The following is a 21,205-nucleotide window of genomic DNA, read 5'->3' as shown; positions in this document are numbered from 1 at the left end:
AGGAAAATTTTTTTTTTCAAAAAGACCTTATAGTTTTTGAGAAAATCGATGTTAAAGTTTCAAAGGAAAAATGTAAACATTTAAAAACCCGCCGACTTTAACGGTTAATAGCAAAGCCTGCTTAAAGTTTAGGAACACCAAATTCCCAGGGTATATTAAGGGGATCAGTGGGAATAAGAGGAAAAATTTTTTTTTCAAAAAGACCTTATAGTTTTTGAGAAAATCGATTTTTAAGTTTCAAGGGCGAAAATGTCTTTTAAATGTGGAAAATGTCAGTTTTTTTTGCACAGGTAACAATAGTGTATTATTTTCATAGATTCCCCCAAGTGGGAAGAGTTTTACTTACTTCGTTCTGAGTGTGGGAAATATAAAAAAAAAACGACGTGGGGTCCCCCCTCCCAGACCTCTTTAACCCCTTGTCCCCCATGCAGGCTGGGATAGCCAGAATGCGGAGCACCGGCCGCGTGGGGCTCCGCACCCTGACTATACCAGCCCGCATGGTCCATGGATTGGGGGGTCTCGGAAGGGGAGGGGCAGCCAAGCTTTCCCCTCCCCCTCCGAGCCCTTGTCCAATCCAAGGACAAGGGGCTCTTCTCCACCTCCGATGGGCGGTGGAGGTGGAGGCTGCGATTTCCTGGGGGGGAGGTTCATGGTGGAATCTGGCAGTCCCCTTTAAAAAGGGGTCCCCCAGATGCCCACCCCCCCTCCCAGGAGAAATGAGTATAGAGGTACTTGTACCCCATACCCATTTCCTTTAAGAGTTAAAGTAAATAAACACACAGACACTTAGAAAAAGTATTTTAATTGAACAAAAAACATAACCACGAAAAAAGTCCTTTAATATTCTTAATTAACCATTAATACTTACCTGTCCCTTTAAATAAATGATCCCTCGCAATATCCTCGGAAATGTTCTATCAGTTACAATGTAACAAAGTTATTACAATGTATCAACTTTGTTACATTGTAACTACGCCGCACCCGACGCCACTCGCTGCTCAGCCGCCGCATACGCGTCCGTGCAGGACGCTAAGTCCCCGCAGCTCCCGCTGTCCACCCCGCCCACATCTGTCACCCACATGTCACCCACATGTGGGTGACATGTGGGTGACATGTGGGAGAGGCGGGGAGGGCAGCGGAGCCGGCGGGGACTTAGCGTCCTGCACGGACCCGACAGAGCTCTGAGCTATATAGCTCAGAGCTCTGAGAAGCATCTTTGTATTTGGGCTCCAAGGAGCCCCATTGGTCCTTAGCAGACCAATGGGGTTCCTTCAAATCAGAAGGAACCCCATTGGTCTGCTAAGGACCAATGGGGCTCCTTGGAGCCCAAATACAAAGATGCTTAGGGAGCTCTGAGCTATAGCTCAGAGCTCTGTCGGGTCCTGCAGCGCAGACGCGGTGGCGGCGGCGGCGGTGAGTGACGTCGGGTGCGGCGTAGTTACAATGTAACAAAGTTGATACATTGTAATAACTTTGTTACATTGTAACTGATAGAACATTTCCGAGGATATTGCGAGGGATCATTTATTTAAAGGGACAGGTAAGTATTAATGGTTAATTAAGAATATTAAAGGACTTTTTTCGTGGTTATGTTTTTTGTTCAATTAAAATACTTTTTCTAAGTGTCTGTGTGTTTATTTACTTTAACTCTTAAAGGAAATGGGTATGGGGTACAAGTACCTCTATACTCATTTCTCCTGGGAGGGGGGGTGGGCATCTGGGGGACCCCTTTTTAAAGGGGACTGCCAGATTCCACCATGAACCTCCCCCCCAGGAAATCGCGGCCTCCACCTCCACCGCCCATCGGAGGTGGAGAAGAGCCCCTTGTCCTTGGATTGGACAAGGGCTCGGAGGGGGAGGGGAAAGCTTGGCTGCCCCTCCCCTTCCGAGACCCCCCAATCCATGGACCATGCGGGCTGGTATAGTCAGGGTGCGGAGCCCCACGCGGCCGGTGCTCCGCATTCTGGCTATCCCAGCCTGCATGGGGGACAAGGGGTTAAAGAGGTCTGGGAGGGGGGACCCCACGTCGTTTTTTTTTTTATATTTCCCACACTCAGAACGAAGTAAGTAAAACTCTTCCCACTTGGGGGAATCTATGAAAATAATACACTATTGTTACCTGTGCAAAAAAAACTGACATTTTCCACATTTAAAAGACATTTTCGCCCTTGAAACTTAAAAATCGATTTTCTCAAAAACTATAAGGTCTTTTTGAAAAAATTTTTTTTCCTCTTATTCCCACTGATCCCCTTAATATACCCTGGGAATTTGGTGTTCCTAAACTTTAAGCAGGCTTTGCTATTAACCGTTAAAGTCGGCGGGTTTTTAAATGTTTACATTTTTCCTTTGAAACTTTAACATCGATTTTCTCAAAAACTATAAGGTCTTTTTGAAAAAAAAATTTTTCCTCTTATTCCTCCTGATCTCCTTAATATATTCTCCAAATTTGAGGCTCTTAACATTTAAGGGGGCTTTGCTATTAACCCTTAAAGTCGGCGGCTTTTTTATATTATACGGAGCGTTACGGTTTAACGCTAAATTACGGTAGCGTTTAATGCGAAATTACGGCATGATACGACTGTAATGCGAAAATTACGCGAAAATTACGCTTACGCGAAATTTCGCGAAATCCTTCTTCATTACGATTATGTACTTACGGCCATAATCGTAATTACACTAATTACGCGAAATTTCGCAAAATCGTAATTAGGTCATTACGCTCATCTCTAGCTATATGTCACTACAGGGCCTCTTTACTGCATTCTGCTATATGTCACTTCAGGGCCTCTTTACTGCATTCTGCTATATGTCACTACAGGGCCTCTTTACTGCATTCTGCTATATGTCACTACAGGTCCTCTTTACTGCATTCTGCTATATGTCACTACAGGGCCTCTTTACTGCATTCTGTTATATGTCACTACAGGGCCTCTTTACTGCATTCTGTTATATGTCACTACAGGGCCTCTTTACTGCATTCTGCTATCTGTCACTACAGGGTCTCTTTACTGCATTCTGCTATATGTCACTACAGGGCCTATTTACTGCATTCTGCTATCTGTCACTACAGGGCCTCTTTACTGCACTCTGCTATATGTCACTACAGGGCCTCTTTACTGCACTCTGCTATATGTCACTACAGGGCCTCTTTACTGCATTCTGCTATATGTCACTACAGGGCCTCTTTACTGCATTCTGCTATATGTCACTACAGGGCCTCTTTACTGCATTCTGCTATATGTCACTACAGGGCCTCTTTACTGCATTCTGCTATATGTCACTACAGGGCCTCTTTACTGCATTCTGCTATATGTCACTACAGGGCCTCTTTACTGCATTCTGCTATATGTCACTACAGGGCCTCTTTACTGCATTCTGCCTTATGTCACTACAGGGCCTCTTTACTGCATTCTGCTATATGTCACTACAGGGCCTCCTTACTGCATTCTGCTATATGTCACTACAGGGCCTCTTTACTGCATTCTGCTATATGTCACTACAGGGCCTCTTTACTGCATTCTGCTATATGTCACTACAGGGCCTCTTTACTGCATTCTGCTATATGTCACTACAGGGCCTCTTTACTGCATTCTGCCTTATGTCACTACAGGTCCTCTTTACTGCATTCTGCTATATGTCACTACAGGGCCTCTTTACTGCATTCTGTTATATGTCACTACAGGGCCTCTTTACTGCATTCTGTTATATGTCACTACAGGGCCTCTTTACTGCATTCTGCTATCTGTCACTACAGGGCCTCTTTACTGCACTCTGCTATATGTCACTACAGGGCCTCTTTACTGCACTCTGCTATATGTCACTACAGGGCCTCTTTACTGCATTCTGCTATATGTCACTACAGGGCCTCTTTACTGCATTCTGCTATATGTCACTACAGGGCCTCTATACTGCATTCTGCTATACGTCACTACAGGGCCTCTTTACTGCATTCTGCTATATGTCACTACAGGGCGTCTTTACTGCATTCTGCTATATGTCACTACAGGGCCTCTTTACTGCATTCTACTATATGTCACTACAGGACCTCTTTACTGCATTCTGCTATACGTCACTACAGGGCCTCTTTACTGCATTCTGCTATATGTCACTACAGGGCGTCTTTACTGCATTCTGCTATATGTCACTACAGGGCCTCTTTACTGCACTCTGCTATATGTCACTACAGGGCCTCTTTACTGCACTCTGCTATATGTCACTACAGGGCCTCTTTACTGCATTCTGCTATATGTCACTACAGGGCCTCTTTACTGCATTCTGCTATATGTCACTACAGGGCCTCTATACTGCATTCTGCTATACGTCACTACAGGGCCTCTTTACTGCATTCTGCTATATGTCACTACAGGGCCTCTTTACTGCATTCTGCTATATGTCACTACAGGGCGTCTTTACTGCATTCTGCTATATGTCACTACAGGGCCTATTTACTGCATTCTGCTATCTGTCACTACAGGGCCTATTTACTGCATTCTGCTATACGTCACTACAGGGCCTCTTTACTGCATTCTGCTATATGTCACTACAGGTCCTCTTTACTGCATTCTGCTATATGTCACTACAGGGCCTATTTACTGCATTCTGCTATACGTCACTACAGGGCCTCTTTACTGCATTCTGCTATATGTCACTACAGGTCCTCTTTACTGCATTCTGCTATATGTCACTACAGGGCCTATTTACTGCATTCTGCTATACGTCACTACAGGGCCTCTTTACTGCATTCTGCTATATGTCACTACAGGTCCTCTTTACTGCATTCTGCTATATGTCACTACAGGGCCTCTTTACTGCATTCTGCTATATGTCACTACAGGGCCTCCACAATCTATGCTTTCTTCAGCACAGCAGATGTACTATAAGTCCCAGCAGTCCCAGTGTCAGACCAATGAGAGTCCTCCCTGGATGGGGTGTTTCTGATTGGTTTGTTATATCCCAGTGGTGAGCCCCATAATCTTGTGCTGGGGGAACCAGAGGGGGGCAGCTCTAGAGGAGAGGGTGACAGAAGTCAGGTGAGAGGTGAGTATAGAGGACACACAGCCCACTGACCATCCCTATAGGCTACGTAGTTCCTGTGCGCTCTGCGGCACACGCAGAGTCTGGAAATGCTGCTGGTTAGAGCTCTTTGTTCCGGTTAGCCGTTCGGATGCAGCTGATCTGCTGAGAATGCTCTAGTGTGAAGCGATCCTGCAGTTCACAGAAGATCCGCTGAGGATGCTCTAGTGTGAAGCGATCCGGCAGTTCACAGAAGATCCGCTGAGGATGCTCTAGTGTGAAGCGATCCTGCAGTTCACAGAAGATCCGCTGAGAATGCTCTAGTGTGAAGCGATCCTGCAGTTCACAGAAGATCCGCTGAGAATGCTCTAGTGTGAAGCGATCCTGCAGTTCACAGAAGATCCGCTGAGAATGCTCTAGTGTGAAGCGATCCTGCAGTTCACATAAGATACGCTGAGAATGCTCTAGTGTGAAGCGATCCTGCAGTTCACAGAAGATCCGCTGAGAATGCTCTAGTGTGAAGCGATCCTGCAGTTCACAGAAGATCTGCTGAGAATGCTCTAGTGTGAAGCGATCCTGCAGTTCACAGAAGATCCGCTGAGAATGCTCTAGTGTGAAGCGATCCTGCAGTTCACAGAAGATCCGCTGAGAATGCTCTAGTGTGAAGCGATCCTGCAGTTCACAGAAGATCCGTTGAGAATGCTCTAGTGTGAAGCGATCCTGCAGTTCACAGAAGATCCGCTCAGGATGCTCTAGTGTGAAGCGATCCTGCAGTTCACAGAAGATCCGCTGAGAATGCTCTAGTGTGAAGCGATCCTGCAGTTCACAGAAGATCCGTTGAGAATGCTCTAGTGTGAAGCGATCCTGCAGTTCACATAAGATCCGTTGAGAATGCTCTAGTGTGAAGCGATCCTGCAGTTCACATAAGATCCGTTGAGAATGCTCTAGTGTGAAGCGATCCTGCAGTTCACAGAAGATCCGTTGAGAATGCTCTAGTGTGAAGCGATCCTGCAGTTCACAGAAGATCCACTGACGCTTCCATTTCTGCGTTCTGCCTGTTCTCAGAGCAAAGTGAGAAGCAAGCCTCCGGCCCCCTGCAGACTGTGTCACAATGCGGTACGCTTCCGCGCAGCAAGGGCCATGCAAGTCTATGGAGACCTGCACAGCTCATGCGGTGCGGTGCAAAGGAAGTATGAAATTGCTGCAATATCGACATAAAGTCTGCTGTGCTTTATTACATGATCTGCGCCTGCAGCATGGATTATACAGCCATGCAACTCAATAAGTGATGCAGGCAGTGTGCAATGTTCAGCGGGAAGTGCGTCACTAGCCAGGGGGTGGGGCTATGCCTATGACCCTATCCAGCAGGAATTGCGTCACTAGCCAGGGGGTGGGGCTATGCCTATGACCCTGTCCAGCAGGAATTGCGTCACTAGCCAGGGGGTGGGGCTATGCATATGACCCTATCCAGCAGGAATTGCGTCACTAGCCAGGGGGTGGGGCTATGCCTATGACCCTGTCCAGCGGAAAGTGTGTCACTAGCTGGGGGCAGGGCTATGCATATAATCCTGTCCAGCAGGAAGTGTGTCACTAGCTGGGGGTGGGGCTATGCCTATGACCCTGTCCAGCAGGAAGTGTGTCACTAGCTGGGGGCAAGGCTATGCATATAATCCTGTCCAGCAGGAAGTGTCACTAGCTGGGGGCGGGGCTATGCCTATGACCCTGTCCAGCAGGAAGTGTGTCCCTAGCTGGCAGTGGGGCTATGCATATGACCCTGTCCAGCAGGAAGTGTGTCACTAGCCAGGGGACGGGGCTATGCCTATGACCCTGTCCAGCAGGAAGTGTGTCTCTATCCGGGGCAGGGCTATGCCTATGACTCTGTCCAGCAGGAATTGCATCTCTAGCCGGGGGCGGGGCTATGGGGGCTATGCCTTTGACCCTGTCCAGCAGGAAGTGTGTCACTACCCGGGACAGGGCTATGCCTATGACCCTGTCCAGCAGGAAGTGTGTCACTAGCTGGGGGGCGGGGCTATGCATATGACCCTGTCCAGCAGGAAGTGCGTCACTAGCCAGGGCGGGGCTATGCCTATGACCCTGTCCAGCAGGAAGTGCGTCACTAGCTAGCGGCAAGGCTATGCATATGACCCTGTCCAGCAGGAAGTGTGTCACTAGCTGGGGGATGGGGCTATGCATATGACCCTGTCCAGCAGGGAGTGCGTTACTAGCCGTGGTGTGGCTATGCCTATGACCCTGTCCAGCAGGAAGTATGTCACTAGCCGGGGCGAGGCTATGCCTATGACCCTGTCCAGCAGGAAGTGCGTCACTAGCCGGGGTGTGGCTATGCCTATGACCCTGTCCAGCAGGAAGTGCGTCACTAGCCGGGGTGGGGCTATGCATATGACCCTGTCCAGCAGGAAGTGCGTCACTAGCCGGGGGGGGGCTATGCCTATGACCCTGTCCAGCAGGAAGTGCGTCAGTAGCCAGGGGTCGGAGCTATGCATAAGACCCTGTCCAGCAGGAATTGCGTCACTAGCTGGGGCGAGGCTATGCATATAACCCTGTCCAGCAGAAAGAGTGTCACTAGCCCGGGGGGCTATGCATATGACCCTGTCCAGCAGGAAGTGTGTCACTAGCCAGGGGGCGGGGCTATGCATATGATCCTGTCTAGCAGGAAGTGCGTCACTAGCCAGGGGACGGGGCTATGCATATGATCCTGTCCAGCAGGAAGTGCGTCACTAGCCGGTGTGGGGCTATGCCTATGACCCTGTCCAGCAGGAAGTGTGTCACTAGCCAGGGGGCAGGGCTATGCATATGACCATGTCTAGCAGGAAGTGTGTCACTAGCCGGGGTGGGGCTATGCCTATGACCGTCTAGCAGAAAGTGCGTCAATAGCCAGGACGGGGTGTCATGTCAGCTATTGCAGCCTCTCAGATTTTGCAGCCCCGCATGCACAGTAAGAGCCTGCGCCCCATTACATTGTGCAGCCACGTGTGAAACGTCCTAAATATCTCCGCTTCCGCACCACGTACACCCCCGAAATTTTCAGGGGAGGGAGGGGACCCCCACATCTAGCTCTGTGCCGAATTGCAGCCCCTGAGCCCCGCTGGTTCCCGAGACTGATTGCAGCAAACCTATCTCGGGGACTACCGGGGTTAGGGGGCTGCAATTCGACACAGAGCTGGATCTGGGGGTCCCCTCCCTCCCCTGAAAATTTCGGGAGTGTATGTGGTGCGGAAGCGGAGATATTTCAGCTAAATAATGTCTAACTTCCCACTGAGCATGCACGATACTCAGTGAGGAAGGCTGCTTCCGGGCTGCAATATCTGACATTACAGGGGCTATGCCTATGACCCTATCCAACAGGAAGTGCGTCACTAGCCGGGCGGGGCTATGCATATCATCCTGTCCAACAGGAAGTGCGTCACTAGCCGGGCGGGGCTATGCATATCATCCTGTCCAGCAGGAAGTGCGTCACTAGCCGAGGTGGGGCTATGCCTGTGACCCTGTCCAGCAGGAAGTATGTCACTAGCCAGGGGTGGGGCTATGCATATGACCCTGTCTCAGCACCGTGGCACAGGGTCATATGTAGGCTGATTCCGCTGGTGCTTGCGCCGCACCTCATCGCAAAGTTCAGTTCATTCAGGAATGGGATAAGGAAGAGAGACACCGAGAGCCCGATATGGTGTAGTATGTACTGTGTTAAAGGGAAGGTTCAGGGAGGGGATTAAAAAAATAAAAATAAATTTCCACTTACCTGGGGCTTCCTCCAGCCCGCATGCGCAGTACAGCCCGGACGTCCGATGACGTCAGCGCGCCGGCGTGGGACGCAGAAGTGCCAGGAAATGGAGCGCAGAAGAGCCCGACCTGGCAGCCGGCCTGGCCAGGTCAGGTCGGGCACCGGAAACCACCGGGAGCCTGCGGAGCGGCGGCGAGGGCACCTCCTGCCTGCCACGGGCTGGAGGAAGCCCCAGGTAAGTGGAAAAGTATTTTTATTTTTTTTAAATCCCCTCCCTGAACCTTCCCTTTAAGTAGGGTGAGAAGTGATTGTAAGATTATACTCACAAGTCTGGGGTACCGTCCAGGTAACCACTATGTAGGTAGGTGGGGAGATTAGACCTGTCCCCACTCAGGATTAAGAAGTCACTCTCTGTAGTTCAGCAGAGAAAGGGGCTAAATTCCCTCCACCGGCCTCTATGAGGCGCTAAACTCCGTTACCCGATGCACAAGTTGTGATACTCCTGTTTTATAGCCTGATGAAGTGGGATATGCCCACGAAACGCGTTGCACTAAATTGGAGTATGTGAATAAATCATTGTTGTTGAAATACCGACTTTATCTTGTGTTGGCATTGGGGAGGTATGTCCACCACTAACCTCCCTGATTTTTAATCTTTTTTTATCAAATATGTGACACTACTGGCGCCTCTGTACTACTGCGCACAATTCAGGAATGGGAGTCAGGGTCGCTATTTAGGGATGTCCAGAGCTGACATCCTGTGTCAGTGTCATATGCTGCATGAGATCCCCGGTGATTCCCATGTGTTCAGTAAACCCCACCATACACAGCAGACTCCTTGTGGGAGATATTTGTATAACAAAGAGGCAGACTGATTGTGAAGTCAGTTTTGAAGCACGATTTGAAGTTGGCGGTTTGCCAGTTGGCTGCCGCGTTGGATTGGCGAGCTATGTTAGGCGCATTCATGCAGCACGCAGGATCATTCCATCCCAGAACTTTAATGGCGGAGATTAAAGTAATTATTATGCCTTGTTTATGAGTCACTGCAATCAAATCGTGAGCTTTTATGAAGCGAAACAAACTTCTATCTACAGCTCGGCTGATTATCAGAACAGAACCCGCGTCTGACTCGGCAGCCGAGCAGCGCGCCTCCCTATTCTGATGGATTTCATTACAAACGCGAGCTGAAAATAACCGCATGAGATCTCCCTGAGCCGGCAGTGCCATGAAAGCCGCATCGCTGCAGAAGGAGGAGGATCATCGCTGGACAGACTTGCCGTGACCCGACTGACGGACCCCCATAAAATGGAGAAATTGGGGTCTAACATGCCCAGCAGTGACCCGCACCTGAAGCTAGAGGGATACGGAGGCTGACATATTTATTTACTTTTAAACAATGCACATTGCCTGGAAGCCCTGCTGATCCCCTGCCTTTAATGCTTTAGTAATGACTTCTGTAAGGATGGGTCAGCTAGCCTAGCAGATTCCTAGAGGCTAGGAAACCCATGAAATATCACTGGGTGTTTGTTCGTTTGCCCTTATAGAACAGCTGTGTGGAGAAAAGCAGAGATAGCATCAGCGTGTGGCAGAGGTGTGAGGTTTGGAGACTGTCAGGCTGGTAAGAGTCTGCTTTTATGATTTTCCTCAAAGTTAAGCCTAGATATATTGCTTGTCAATCAGCAGGGGGCTTGGAAGCCGTGGAAGGCCTTTTGCTGAGCTTGATAAGAGGTGGTTAGCTCTTATCAAGATGAGATATGACGTATTGTATGAGAATGGCAAATGCGTCACTGTCCTCTGCAGACTTGCTCACATTGGGCTCGATTCACAAAGCAGTGCTAACCCAGTTAGAGACTTTAGGCATGATAACCATTGCACCACTCTGGTGATAAGCCAGTTTAGGTGTGATAAGTTTAGGCATAAGTTTAGGTGTGATAAGTTTAGGCATGATAAGTTTAGATCGCTTGCAAAGTCCCGCACGCAAAGCAGCGCCATTAAACTTTATACGAAGCGCACCAGACTTTGCTAGCGTAAAACTTTTGATCAGCTGTGCACTGCGGTGCTAATGCAGTTGGCGCTTAAACTTATCATGCCTAAACTTATCACACCTAAACTTATCATGCCTAAACTTATCACACCTAAACTTATCACACCTAAATTTATCATGCCTAAACTGAGTTTAGGCATGATAAAGAGCTTTTCACCAGCATGCTAACTGTTAGCACCGCTTTGTGAATCAGGCCCATTGACTGGATTCTCCTGTGAGGTGCAGCAGTTGGAGAATAAGATTGGTGACTGGACACACCCCTGAGGAGCGCTGGCGTTGGTGGTTTGCACTCATGAAGTGAGGCTGTCAAGCTTCACCACTTGGGTCTTATTTTCCTCTTTGGTGAAATGATTACATTCCGCTAGTAACAGTAATTGTCTATTATTCAATGTAAGCATCATGTCGATGCAATCGTTTTATCTCTTCATCATGCAACTGCAATCTCAATGTGTGTGACCATGTGATTGTTTTCCCCAGTGGAGATACAGACAGCGCTGTCATTTGTTTGATGTCTGTTTGAGAGAAATGTGTATACCATTATGACTAGCACCACTAGGAAAAAATCGTGTTTTTATCGTTAGACTAGCGGTAGGTCTTCCCCGAGAGAACCCGTCATCACCGTGGGGAAGTCTAGTAGGGAATAATTTGTGCACATACTATTTATACTGAAGCTAACGTCCTCCTTTGCTGTACCTGTTTTGAATGCAAGTTGTGTCATTTTGTCTATATTGTGGAGCTCTGCACATCTATTGCAGGTAGTCAATTCGGCTGCAGCCTCTGTTTGGAAGCGCTGCCAATGTCTCCTGCTGAGATACAGACAGTCAAGGCCTCTTTCACAGTGCGATGTTAAAGTCACACGTTATAAAATATAACAACGCAGACTAACGCACAGTAATGCAAAGTCTGTGTGACATTCACAGTGCACACATTGCACACATATTAGAAAGTGATGCATGCTGTGTGTTATAAACGTTATTAGCTGCGGTGGACTGTTTGCACATGCTCAGTAATGACCTGGAAGCATACTTGTCATTGCCTGTATGCCTACTGTATGCAACCATAACGGGGCATAGAGTTGTGTTGTGTGTAACGTGTAGTGTTATTAGAAAGTGCTGCATGGTGTGCGTTATACACGTTATTAGCTGCGTTGGACTGTCTGCACATGCTCAGTAATGACCTGGCAGCATACTTGTCATTGCCTGTATTTTCTACTGTATGCGACCATAACAGGGCATAGAGTTGTGTTGTGTGTAACGTGTAGTGTTATTAGAAAGTGCTGCATGCTGTGTGTTATACACGTTATTAGCTGCGGCGGACTGTCTGCACATGCTCAGTAATGACCTGGAAGCATACTTGTCATTGCCTGTATGCCTACTGTATGCAACCATAACAGGGCATAGAGTTGTGTTGTGTGTAACGTGTAGTGTTATTAGAAAGTGCTGCATGGTGTGCGTTATACACGTTATTAGCTGCGTTGGACTGTCTGCACATGCTCAGTAATGACCTGGCAGCATACTTGTCATTGCCTGTATTTTCTACTGTATGTGACCATAACAGGGCATAGAGTTGTGTTGTGTGTAACGTGTAGTGTTATTAGAAAGTGCAGCATGCTGTGCGTTATACACGTTATTAGCTGCGTTAGACTGTTTGCACATGCTCAGTAATGACTTGGCGACATACTCTTCATTGCCTGTATTTTCTACTGTATATGCTGTATGCATTGGTAATGCTGCATTGCAACTTTTTGGCCGCGTTGCGTTGTTAATTTGTGGTGTGACTTTACGTCGCATCGTAACGCAACGTCCCACTGTAAGAGTAGCCTAAAGGCAGCCATACATGTAGAGATGTTACCGCCGCGCAAGGCCCAACATCTTGCAGCATGTCCGATCCATACATGAGACCAATTTCTGCCTGAAATTGATCGCATTGTCGGTCATGCTTGTTTTCGGTGGCACCAATTTTAAAAAAAAAAATAATTATTTTTTTAATTTTTTTTTTTTTAATCTGATTTCAGTTATAATAATGGAATCGGATGGTCGATTGGCCGCCAAGTCGCCTGGTGTATGGCCCCCTTAATGGAGATGTCTGCTTTTGTCTTTCAGGTCAGCTGTAAAGTGCTGCAATTCTTCCACCAGTATATGCTGGGCTGCAATTACTTCTGGATGCTGTGTGAGGGAATCTACCTCCATACACTGATCGTTGTGGCCGTGTTTGCAGAAGAGCAACATCTACACTGGTATTACCTGCTGGGCTGGGGTGAGTGCTCGACCACCTACCGACACTGCTCACCGACTCTGCGCATTGCATCAACACAAGCATCGTACAATCACAGGGCTATACAATCATCGTGCAATCACAGGACTATACAATCATCATACAATCCCAAGGCTATACAATCATCATACAATCACAGGACTATACAATCATCATACAATCACAGGACTATACAATCATCATACAGTCACAGGGCTATACAATCATCATACAATCACAGGACTATACAATCATCATACAATCACATGACTATACAATCATCATACAATCACAGGGCTATACAATCATCATGCAATCACAGGGCTATACAATCATCATACAATCACAGGACTATACAATCATCATACAATCACAGGGCTATACAATCATCATGCAATCACAGGACTATACAATCATCATGCAATCACAGGGCTATACAATCATCATACAATCACAGGACTATACAATCATCATGCAATCACAGGGCTATACAATCATCATACAATCACAGGGCTATACAATTGTCACGGACGATTGCGGGGACGCAGGCGCGTCCTGGACGACCGTGAAGAAAAAGCAATCGCACTCGATTCCCTGCATCGATTGCGCTTCAAAACGGTACAATCCGGGTTGAGTGTGTAGGGGCAGCTGCAGTCTTTTCTCAGCAGAGAGAGAGCCCCAGCCTAAATGCTGGTTGGCCCTTTTGATATGCTAATGAGCCTGGGCCCAGAGAGTCCCTGGCTTCAAGCTGTGCTGATGGCCCATCCATCAGGTATAAGGTGACAAACACCATGACAGAACCAATTTAGAGTGAGGAAACTCAGACACTCCGACTCCTTTTCCCAGCAGGGAGCCGACATGTGGCTTGCTGCTGCCAACTTCAAAGAACCTTTGCCTGGGAATGACCTGGTATAAATCCCAGGGGTCTCTCATATTCCATAAACTGCTATATGTATCATATTTTCTGTGTTGCCAGGCTGGCAGACCCTCCAAACTAACAGAGCAGGTAGGGCCCTGCCTGGCGTTGGTTCTGAGAACATTTCAGAACCTTCTGAGGTAAAGACTGCCCGTTAGGCAGTTCAACAGTGCCCTAATGGTACCACAGGGGTCCCACCCCTCATGTTTGGTATCAGACTGCTGGGTACATCGAGGCAGACCTGAAAATATTAGTAAATCTGCCCTGACCTGTACGGTTCTGTGAGATAGAGCCCATATATGGTTAAGGCATGATTTCTGGTCTCCAGGACAAGGGCAGGACTCATCTCATGTTCTAAGGGGGTGTGTGGGCCCGCCCTCACTTCCTCCTACTGAATCAGGGGCATAAGAATGGCAGAGGAGCCAAACTCAGGGTCCTCCACACTGAAACATCTTGAACTCATCAGATGCCAGCTTGAGGATATGCTGGCATCCACCTGGTCTGAACTCTGAACTCTGGACTTTGAAACCAAGAACTTTATGATTCTTCCCACAATAAGGACATCTTTCCAGGAACTAAGTATTTTTCTCCCTTCTTTTATTTTTCATACTGGCTATTACTGTCTTAATAATTGTGATTTTTAATAAATTGTCTGTATATATTAATTATTTATATTGCGTGAATAAACGACTTTCTCCAAGTCATTCACTTTCCGCTACCCTGCTTATCAGCACACACAGAACTGATCCCGGGTCTCTGAAGATACGCTACTGTTTGTTTGTTTGTTGTTGGCTAGACAGAATATCGTGTGTTTAACCGTTTTATTCGCAGGATTAGTCAGTCAGTTAGTGGGCCCCACGGTCCCATAGTAACCGCGGTGGTGGCAGTTTACTCTGAACCAGTAGGTGACGTTGTAATTACCCGTGTCTCACAGGCTCCCTTCTGAGTTGTCTGCGGCTAATTCTTAACGGTTCCTGCGCATTGACTGCGACCAGAGTTCGCACGATCTGTGCGCTGGCACCGTTTAGAAGGCTAAGGGCGGTCAGCCACTGAGGGCCCCTGTGACAACAATCATCATACAATCACAGGGCTATACAATCATCATACAATCACAGGGCTATACAATCATTATACAATCACAGGACTATACAATCATCATACAATCACAGGACTATACAATCATCATACAATCACAGGACTATACAATCATCATGCAATCACAGGGCTATACAATCATCATACAATCACAGGGCTATACAATCATCCTACAATCACAGGGCTATACAATCATCATACAATCACAGGACTATACAATCTTCATACAATCACAGGGCTATACAATCATCATACAATCACAGGGCTATACAATCATCCTACAATCACAGGGCTATACAATCATCCTACAATCACAGGGCTATACAATCATCATACAATCACAGGGCTATACAATCATCATACAATCACAGGGCTATACAATCATCCTACAATCACAGGGCTATACAATCATCATACAATCACAGGACTATACAATCATCCTACAATCACAGGGCTATACAATCATCATACAATCACAGGACTATACAATCATCATACAATCACAGGACTATACAATCATCCTACAAACACAGGGCTATACAATCATCATACAATCACAGGGCTATACAATCATCATGCAATCACAGGGCTATACAATCATTATACAATCACAGGACTATACAATCATCATACAATCACAGGACTATACAATCATCCTACAATCACAGGACTATACAATCATCATACAATCACAGGACTATACAATCATCATACAATCACAGGGCTATACAATCATAATACAATCACAGGGCTATACAATCATCATACAATCACAGGGCTATACAATCATCATGCAATCACAGGGCTATACAATCATCATGCAATCACAGGGCTATACAATCATCATGCAATCACAGGGCTATACAATCATCATACAATCACAGGGCTATACAATCATCATACAATCACAGGGCTATACAATCATCATGCAATCACAGGGCTATACAATCATCATACAATCACAGGACTATACAATCATCATACAATCACAGGGCTATACAATCATCATACAATCACAGGGCTATACAATCATCGTACAATCACAGGACTATACAATCATCATACAATCACAGGACTATACAATCATTGTACAATCACAGGACTATACAATCATCATACAATTATAGGGCTATACAATCATCATGCAATCACAGGGCTATACAATCATCATGCAATCACAGGGCTATACAATCATCATGCAATCACACGGCTATACAATCATCATGCAATCACAGGGCTATACAATCACCATGCAATCACAAGGCTATACAATCATCATACAATCACAGGACTATACAATCATCATGCAATCACAGGGCTATACAATCATCATACAATCACAGGGCTATACAATCACCATACAATCACAGGGCTATACAATCACCATACAATCACAGGGCTATACAATCATCATACAATCACAGGGCTATACAATCATCATGCAATCACAGGGTCATACGATCACAGGGCTATACAATCATCATACAATCACAGGGCTATACAATCATCATGCAATCACAGGGCTATACAATCATCATGCAATCACAGGGCTATACAATCATCATACAATCACAGGGCTATACAATCATCATGCAATCACAGGGCTATACAATCATCATGCAATCACAGGGCTATACAATCATCATGTAATCACAGGGCTATACAATCATCATACAATCACAGGGCTATACAATCATCATACAATCACAGGGCTATACAATCATCATGCAATCACAGGGCTATACAATCATCATACAATCACAGGGCTATACAATCATCATACAATCACAGGGCTATACAATCATCATACAATCACAGGGCTATACAATCATCCTACAATCACAGGACTATACAATCATCATACAACCACAGGGCTATACAATCGTCATACAATCACAGGGCTATACAATCATCATACAATCACAGGGCTATACAATCATCATACAATCACAGGGCTATACAATCATCATACACGGCCGTACAACTTACCTCCCAAATGTGTCTGCTCTCCTTTTCTTCCCACCAGCAGAGCTTTCTGATTGGCATCTGATTGCTGCTGCGATCTGGATTTTTTTTATTATTATTGTTTTTGTTTTTTTAAATAAAAATGCCTATTTTCTTTGTAATTTATCCCTCCATCCAAGATCCAATCCCCGGGACCGCCTCCCATAGGCATCATCCTATAAGAGAGAGATAAGATTGTGACCCTCTCCTGGGGACGTGTACGAGAGGAATCGGTGCGGGAGACTTGGGCGCAGGATAAAGGTGATATACGGCTTATCCTGCTGCTGCACAAGGTCCCGGCCGTGTTACTTACTATTCCCCCTCCAGGTCCACGTGGATGGAGGGGAATGAAATAGTTGCTAGAGCTGGAGAATTATTGTGTTTTAAAAGTAATTTCAGTTCCGTCTTCTGACAGCGCCGACGTTACTCCCTGTGCCTGCTAAAGGTGTAATTCCTATTATGGCCTATGGTGGCGCCGGCTGTGCCCAAGTCTCCTGCGCTGGATTAACCGTATTCAGCTGGGGACGGCTCAGTGACAGAGCTGTCCCCTGTACAGCGCCGCACTAGATCACAGCGCTGTACATAGAAATACCAGCTGTATCAGTGACAGAGCTGTCCCCTGTGCAGAGCCGCACTAGATCACAGCGCTGTACATAGAGATACCGGCTGTATCAGTGACAGAGCTGTCCCCTGTACAGCGCCGCACTAGATCACAGCGCTGTACATAGAAATACCGGCTGTATCAGTGACAGAGCTGTCCCCTGTACAGAGCCGCACTAGATCACAGCACTGTACATAGAGATACCGGCTGTATCAGTGACAGAGCTGTCCCCTGTACAGAGCCGCACTAGATCACAGCGCTGTACATAGAGATACCGGCTGTATCAGTGACAGAGCTGTCCCCTGTACAGAGCCGCACTAGATCACAGCGCTGTACATAGAGATACCGATTGTATCAGTGACAGAGCTGTCCCCTGTACAGAGCTGCACTAGATCACAGCGCTGTACATAGAGATACCGGCTGTATCAGTGACAGAGCTGTCCCCTGTACAGAGCTGCACTAGATCACAGCGCTGTACATAGAGATACCGGCTGTATCAGTGACAGAGCTGTCCCCTGTACAGAGCTGCACTAGATCACAGCGCTGTACATAGAGATACCGGCTGTATCAGTGACAGAGCTGTCCCCTGTACAGAGCTGCACTAGATCACAGCGCTGTACATAGAGATACCGGCTGTATCAGTGACAGAGCTGTCCCCTGTACAGAGCTGCACTAGATCACAGCGCTGTACATAGAGATACCGATTGTATCAGTGACAGAGCTGTCCCCTGTACAGAGCTGCACTAGATCACAGCGCTGTACATAGAGATACCGATTGTATCAGTGACAGAGCTGTCCCCTGTACAGAGCCGCACTAGATCACAGCGCTGTACATAGAGATACCGGCTGTATCAGTGACAGAGCTGTCCCCTGTACAGAGCCGCACTAGATCAGAGCGCTGTACATAGAGATACCGGCTGTATCAGTGACAGAGCTGTCCCCTGTACAGAGCTGCACCAGATCACAGCGCTGTACATAGAGATACCGGCTGTATCAGTGACAGAGCTGTCCCCTGTACAGCGCCGCACTAGATCACAGCGCTGTACATAGAGATACCGGCTGTATCAGTGACAGAGCTGTCCCCTGTACAGAGCTGCACTAGATCACAGCGCTGTACATAGAGATACCGGCTGTATCAGTGACAGAGCTGTCCCATGTACAGAGCCGCACTAGATCACAGCGCTGTACATAGAGATACCGGCTGTATCAGTGACAGAGCTGTCCCCTGTACAGAGCTGCACTAGATCACAGCGCTGTACATAGAGATACCGGCTGTATCAGTGACAGAGCTGTCCCCTGTACAGAGCCGCACTAGATCACAGCGCTGTACATAGAGATACCGGCTGTATCAGTGACAGAGCTGTCCCCTGTACAGAGCCGCACTAGATCACAGCGCTGTACATAGAGATACCGGCTGTATCAGTGACAGAGCTGTCCCCTGTACAGAGCTGCACTAGATCACAGCACTGTACATAGAGATACCGGCTGTATCAGTGACAGAGCTGTCCCCTGTACAGAGCTGCACTAGATCACAGCACTGTACATAGAGATACCGGCTGTATCAGTGACAGAGCTGTCCCCTGTACAGAGCCGCACTAGATCACAGCGCTGTACATAGAGATACCGGCTGTATCAGTGACAGAGCTGTCCCCTGTACAGAGCTGCACTAGATCACAGTGCTGTACATAGAGATACCGGCTGTATCAGTGACAGAGCTGTCCCCTGTACAGAGCCGCACTAGATCACAGCGCTGTACATAGAGATACCGATTGTATCAGTGACAGAGCTGTCCCCTGTACAGAGCCGCACTAGATCACAGCGCTGTACATAGAGATACCGATTGTATCAGTGACAGAGCTGTCCCCTGTACAGAGCCGCACTAGATCACAGCGCTGTACATAGAGATATCGATTGTATCAGTGACAGAGCTGTCCCCTGTACAGAGCCGCACTAGATCACAGCGCTGTACATAGAGATACCGGCTGTATCAGTGACAGAGCTGTCCCCTGTACAGAGCTGCACTAGATCACAGCGCTGTACATAGAGATACCGGCTGTATCAGTGACAGAGCTGTCCCCTGTACAGAGCCGCACTAGATCACAGCGCTGTACATAGAGATACCGGCTGTATCAGTGACAGAGCCGTCCCCTGTACAGAGCCGCACTAGATCACAGAGCTGTACATAGAAATACCGATTGTATCAGTGACAGAGCTGTCCCCTGTACAGAGCCGCACTAAATCACAGCGCTGTACATAGAGATACCGGCTGTATCAGTGACAGAGCTGTCCCCTGTACAGAGCTGCACTAGATCACAGCGCTGTACATAGAGATACCGGCTGTATCAGTGACAGAGCTGTCCCCTGTACAGAGCTGCACTAGATCACAGCGCTATACATAGAGATACCGGCTGTATCAGTGACAGAGCTGTCCCCTGTACAGAGCCGCACTAGATCACAGCGCTGTACATAGAGATACCGGCTGTATCAGTGACAGAGCTGTCCCCTGTACAGAGCTGCACTAGATCACAGCGCTGTACATAGAGATACCGGCTGTATCAGTGACAGAGCTGTCCCCTGTACAGAGCTGCACTAGATCACAGCGCTGTACATAGAGATACCGGCTGTATCAGTGACAGAGCTGTCCCCTGTACAGAGCCGCACTAGATCACAGCGCTGTACATAGAGATACCGGCTGTATCAGTGACAGAGCTGTCCCCTGTACAGAGCTGCACTAGATCACAGCGCTGTACATAGAGATACCGGATGTATCAGTGACAGAGCTGTCCCCTGTACAGAGCCGCACTAGATCACAGCGCTGTACATAGAGATACCGGCTGTATCAGTGACAGAGCTGTCCCCTGTACAGAGCCGCACTAGATCACAGCGCTGTACATAGAGATACCGGCTGTATCAGTGACAGAGCTGTCCCCTGTACAGAGCTGCACTAGATCACAGCGCTGTACATAGAGATACCGATTGTATCAGTGACAGAGCTGTCCCCTGTACAGAGCTGCACTAGATCACAGCGCTGTACATAGAGATACCGGCTGTATCAGTGACAGAGCTGTCCCCTGTACAGAGCCGCACTAGATCACAGCGCTGTACATAGAGATACCGGCTGTATCAGTGATAGAGCTGTCCCCTGTACAGAGCTGCACTAGATCACAGCGCTGTACATAGAGATACCGGCTGTATCAGTGACAGAGCTGTCCCCTGTACAGAGCCGCACTAGATCACAGCGCTGTACATAGAGATACCGGCTGTATCAGTGATAGAGCTGTCCCCTGTACAGAGCCGCACTAGATCACAGCGCTGTACATAGAGATACCGGCTGTATCAGTGACAGAGCTGTCCCCTGTACAGAGCCGCACTAGATCACAGCGCTGTACATAGAAATACCGGCTGTATCAGTGACAGAGCTGTCCCCTGTACAGAGCTGCACTAGATCACAGCGCTGTACATAGAGATACCAGATGTATCAGTGACAGAGCTGTCCCCTGTACAGAGCCGCACTAGATCACAGCGCTGTACATAGAGATACCGG

General features: G+C 47.6%; 1 protein-coding gene across 1 annotated transcript in view; it reads left to right on the top strand.

The window, feature by feature from the left end:
* The window catches only part of CALCR (calcitonin receptor), a 653,324-nt gene that overhangs the window by 511,608 nt on the left and 120,511 nt on the right, over window positions 1-21,205 (top strand). Inside the window, exon 8 of the mRNA XM_068238473.1 lies at window positions 12,895-13,048. Coding sequence (XP_068094574.1) covers window positions 12,895-13,048 — 154 coding nt within the window. The remainder of the gene's footprint in view (window positions 1-12,894; window positions 13,049-21,205) is intronic.

This window comes from Hyperolius riggenbachi, chromosome 5 (genome assembly GCF_040937935.1).
Source record: "Hyperolius riggenbachi isolate aHypRig1 chromosome 5, aHypRig1.pri, whole genome shotgun sequence".
NCBI lineage: Eukaryota > Metazoa > Chordata > Amphibia > Anura > Hyperoliidae > Hyperolius > Hyperolius riggenbachi.
Note: the sequence above shows the minus strand (reverse complement) of the source record. Positions and strands in the feature narration are given on the sequence as shown.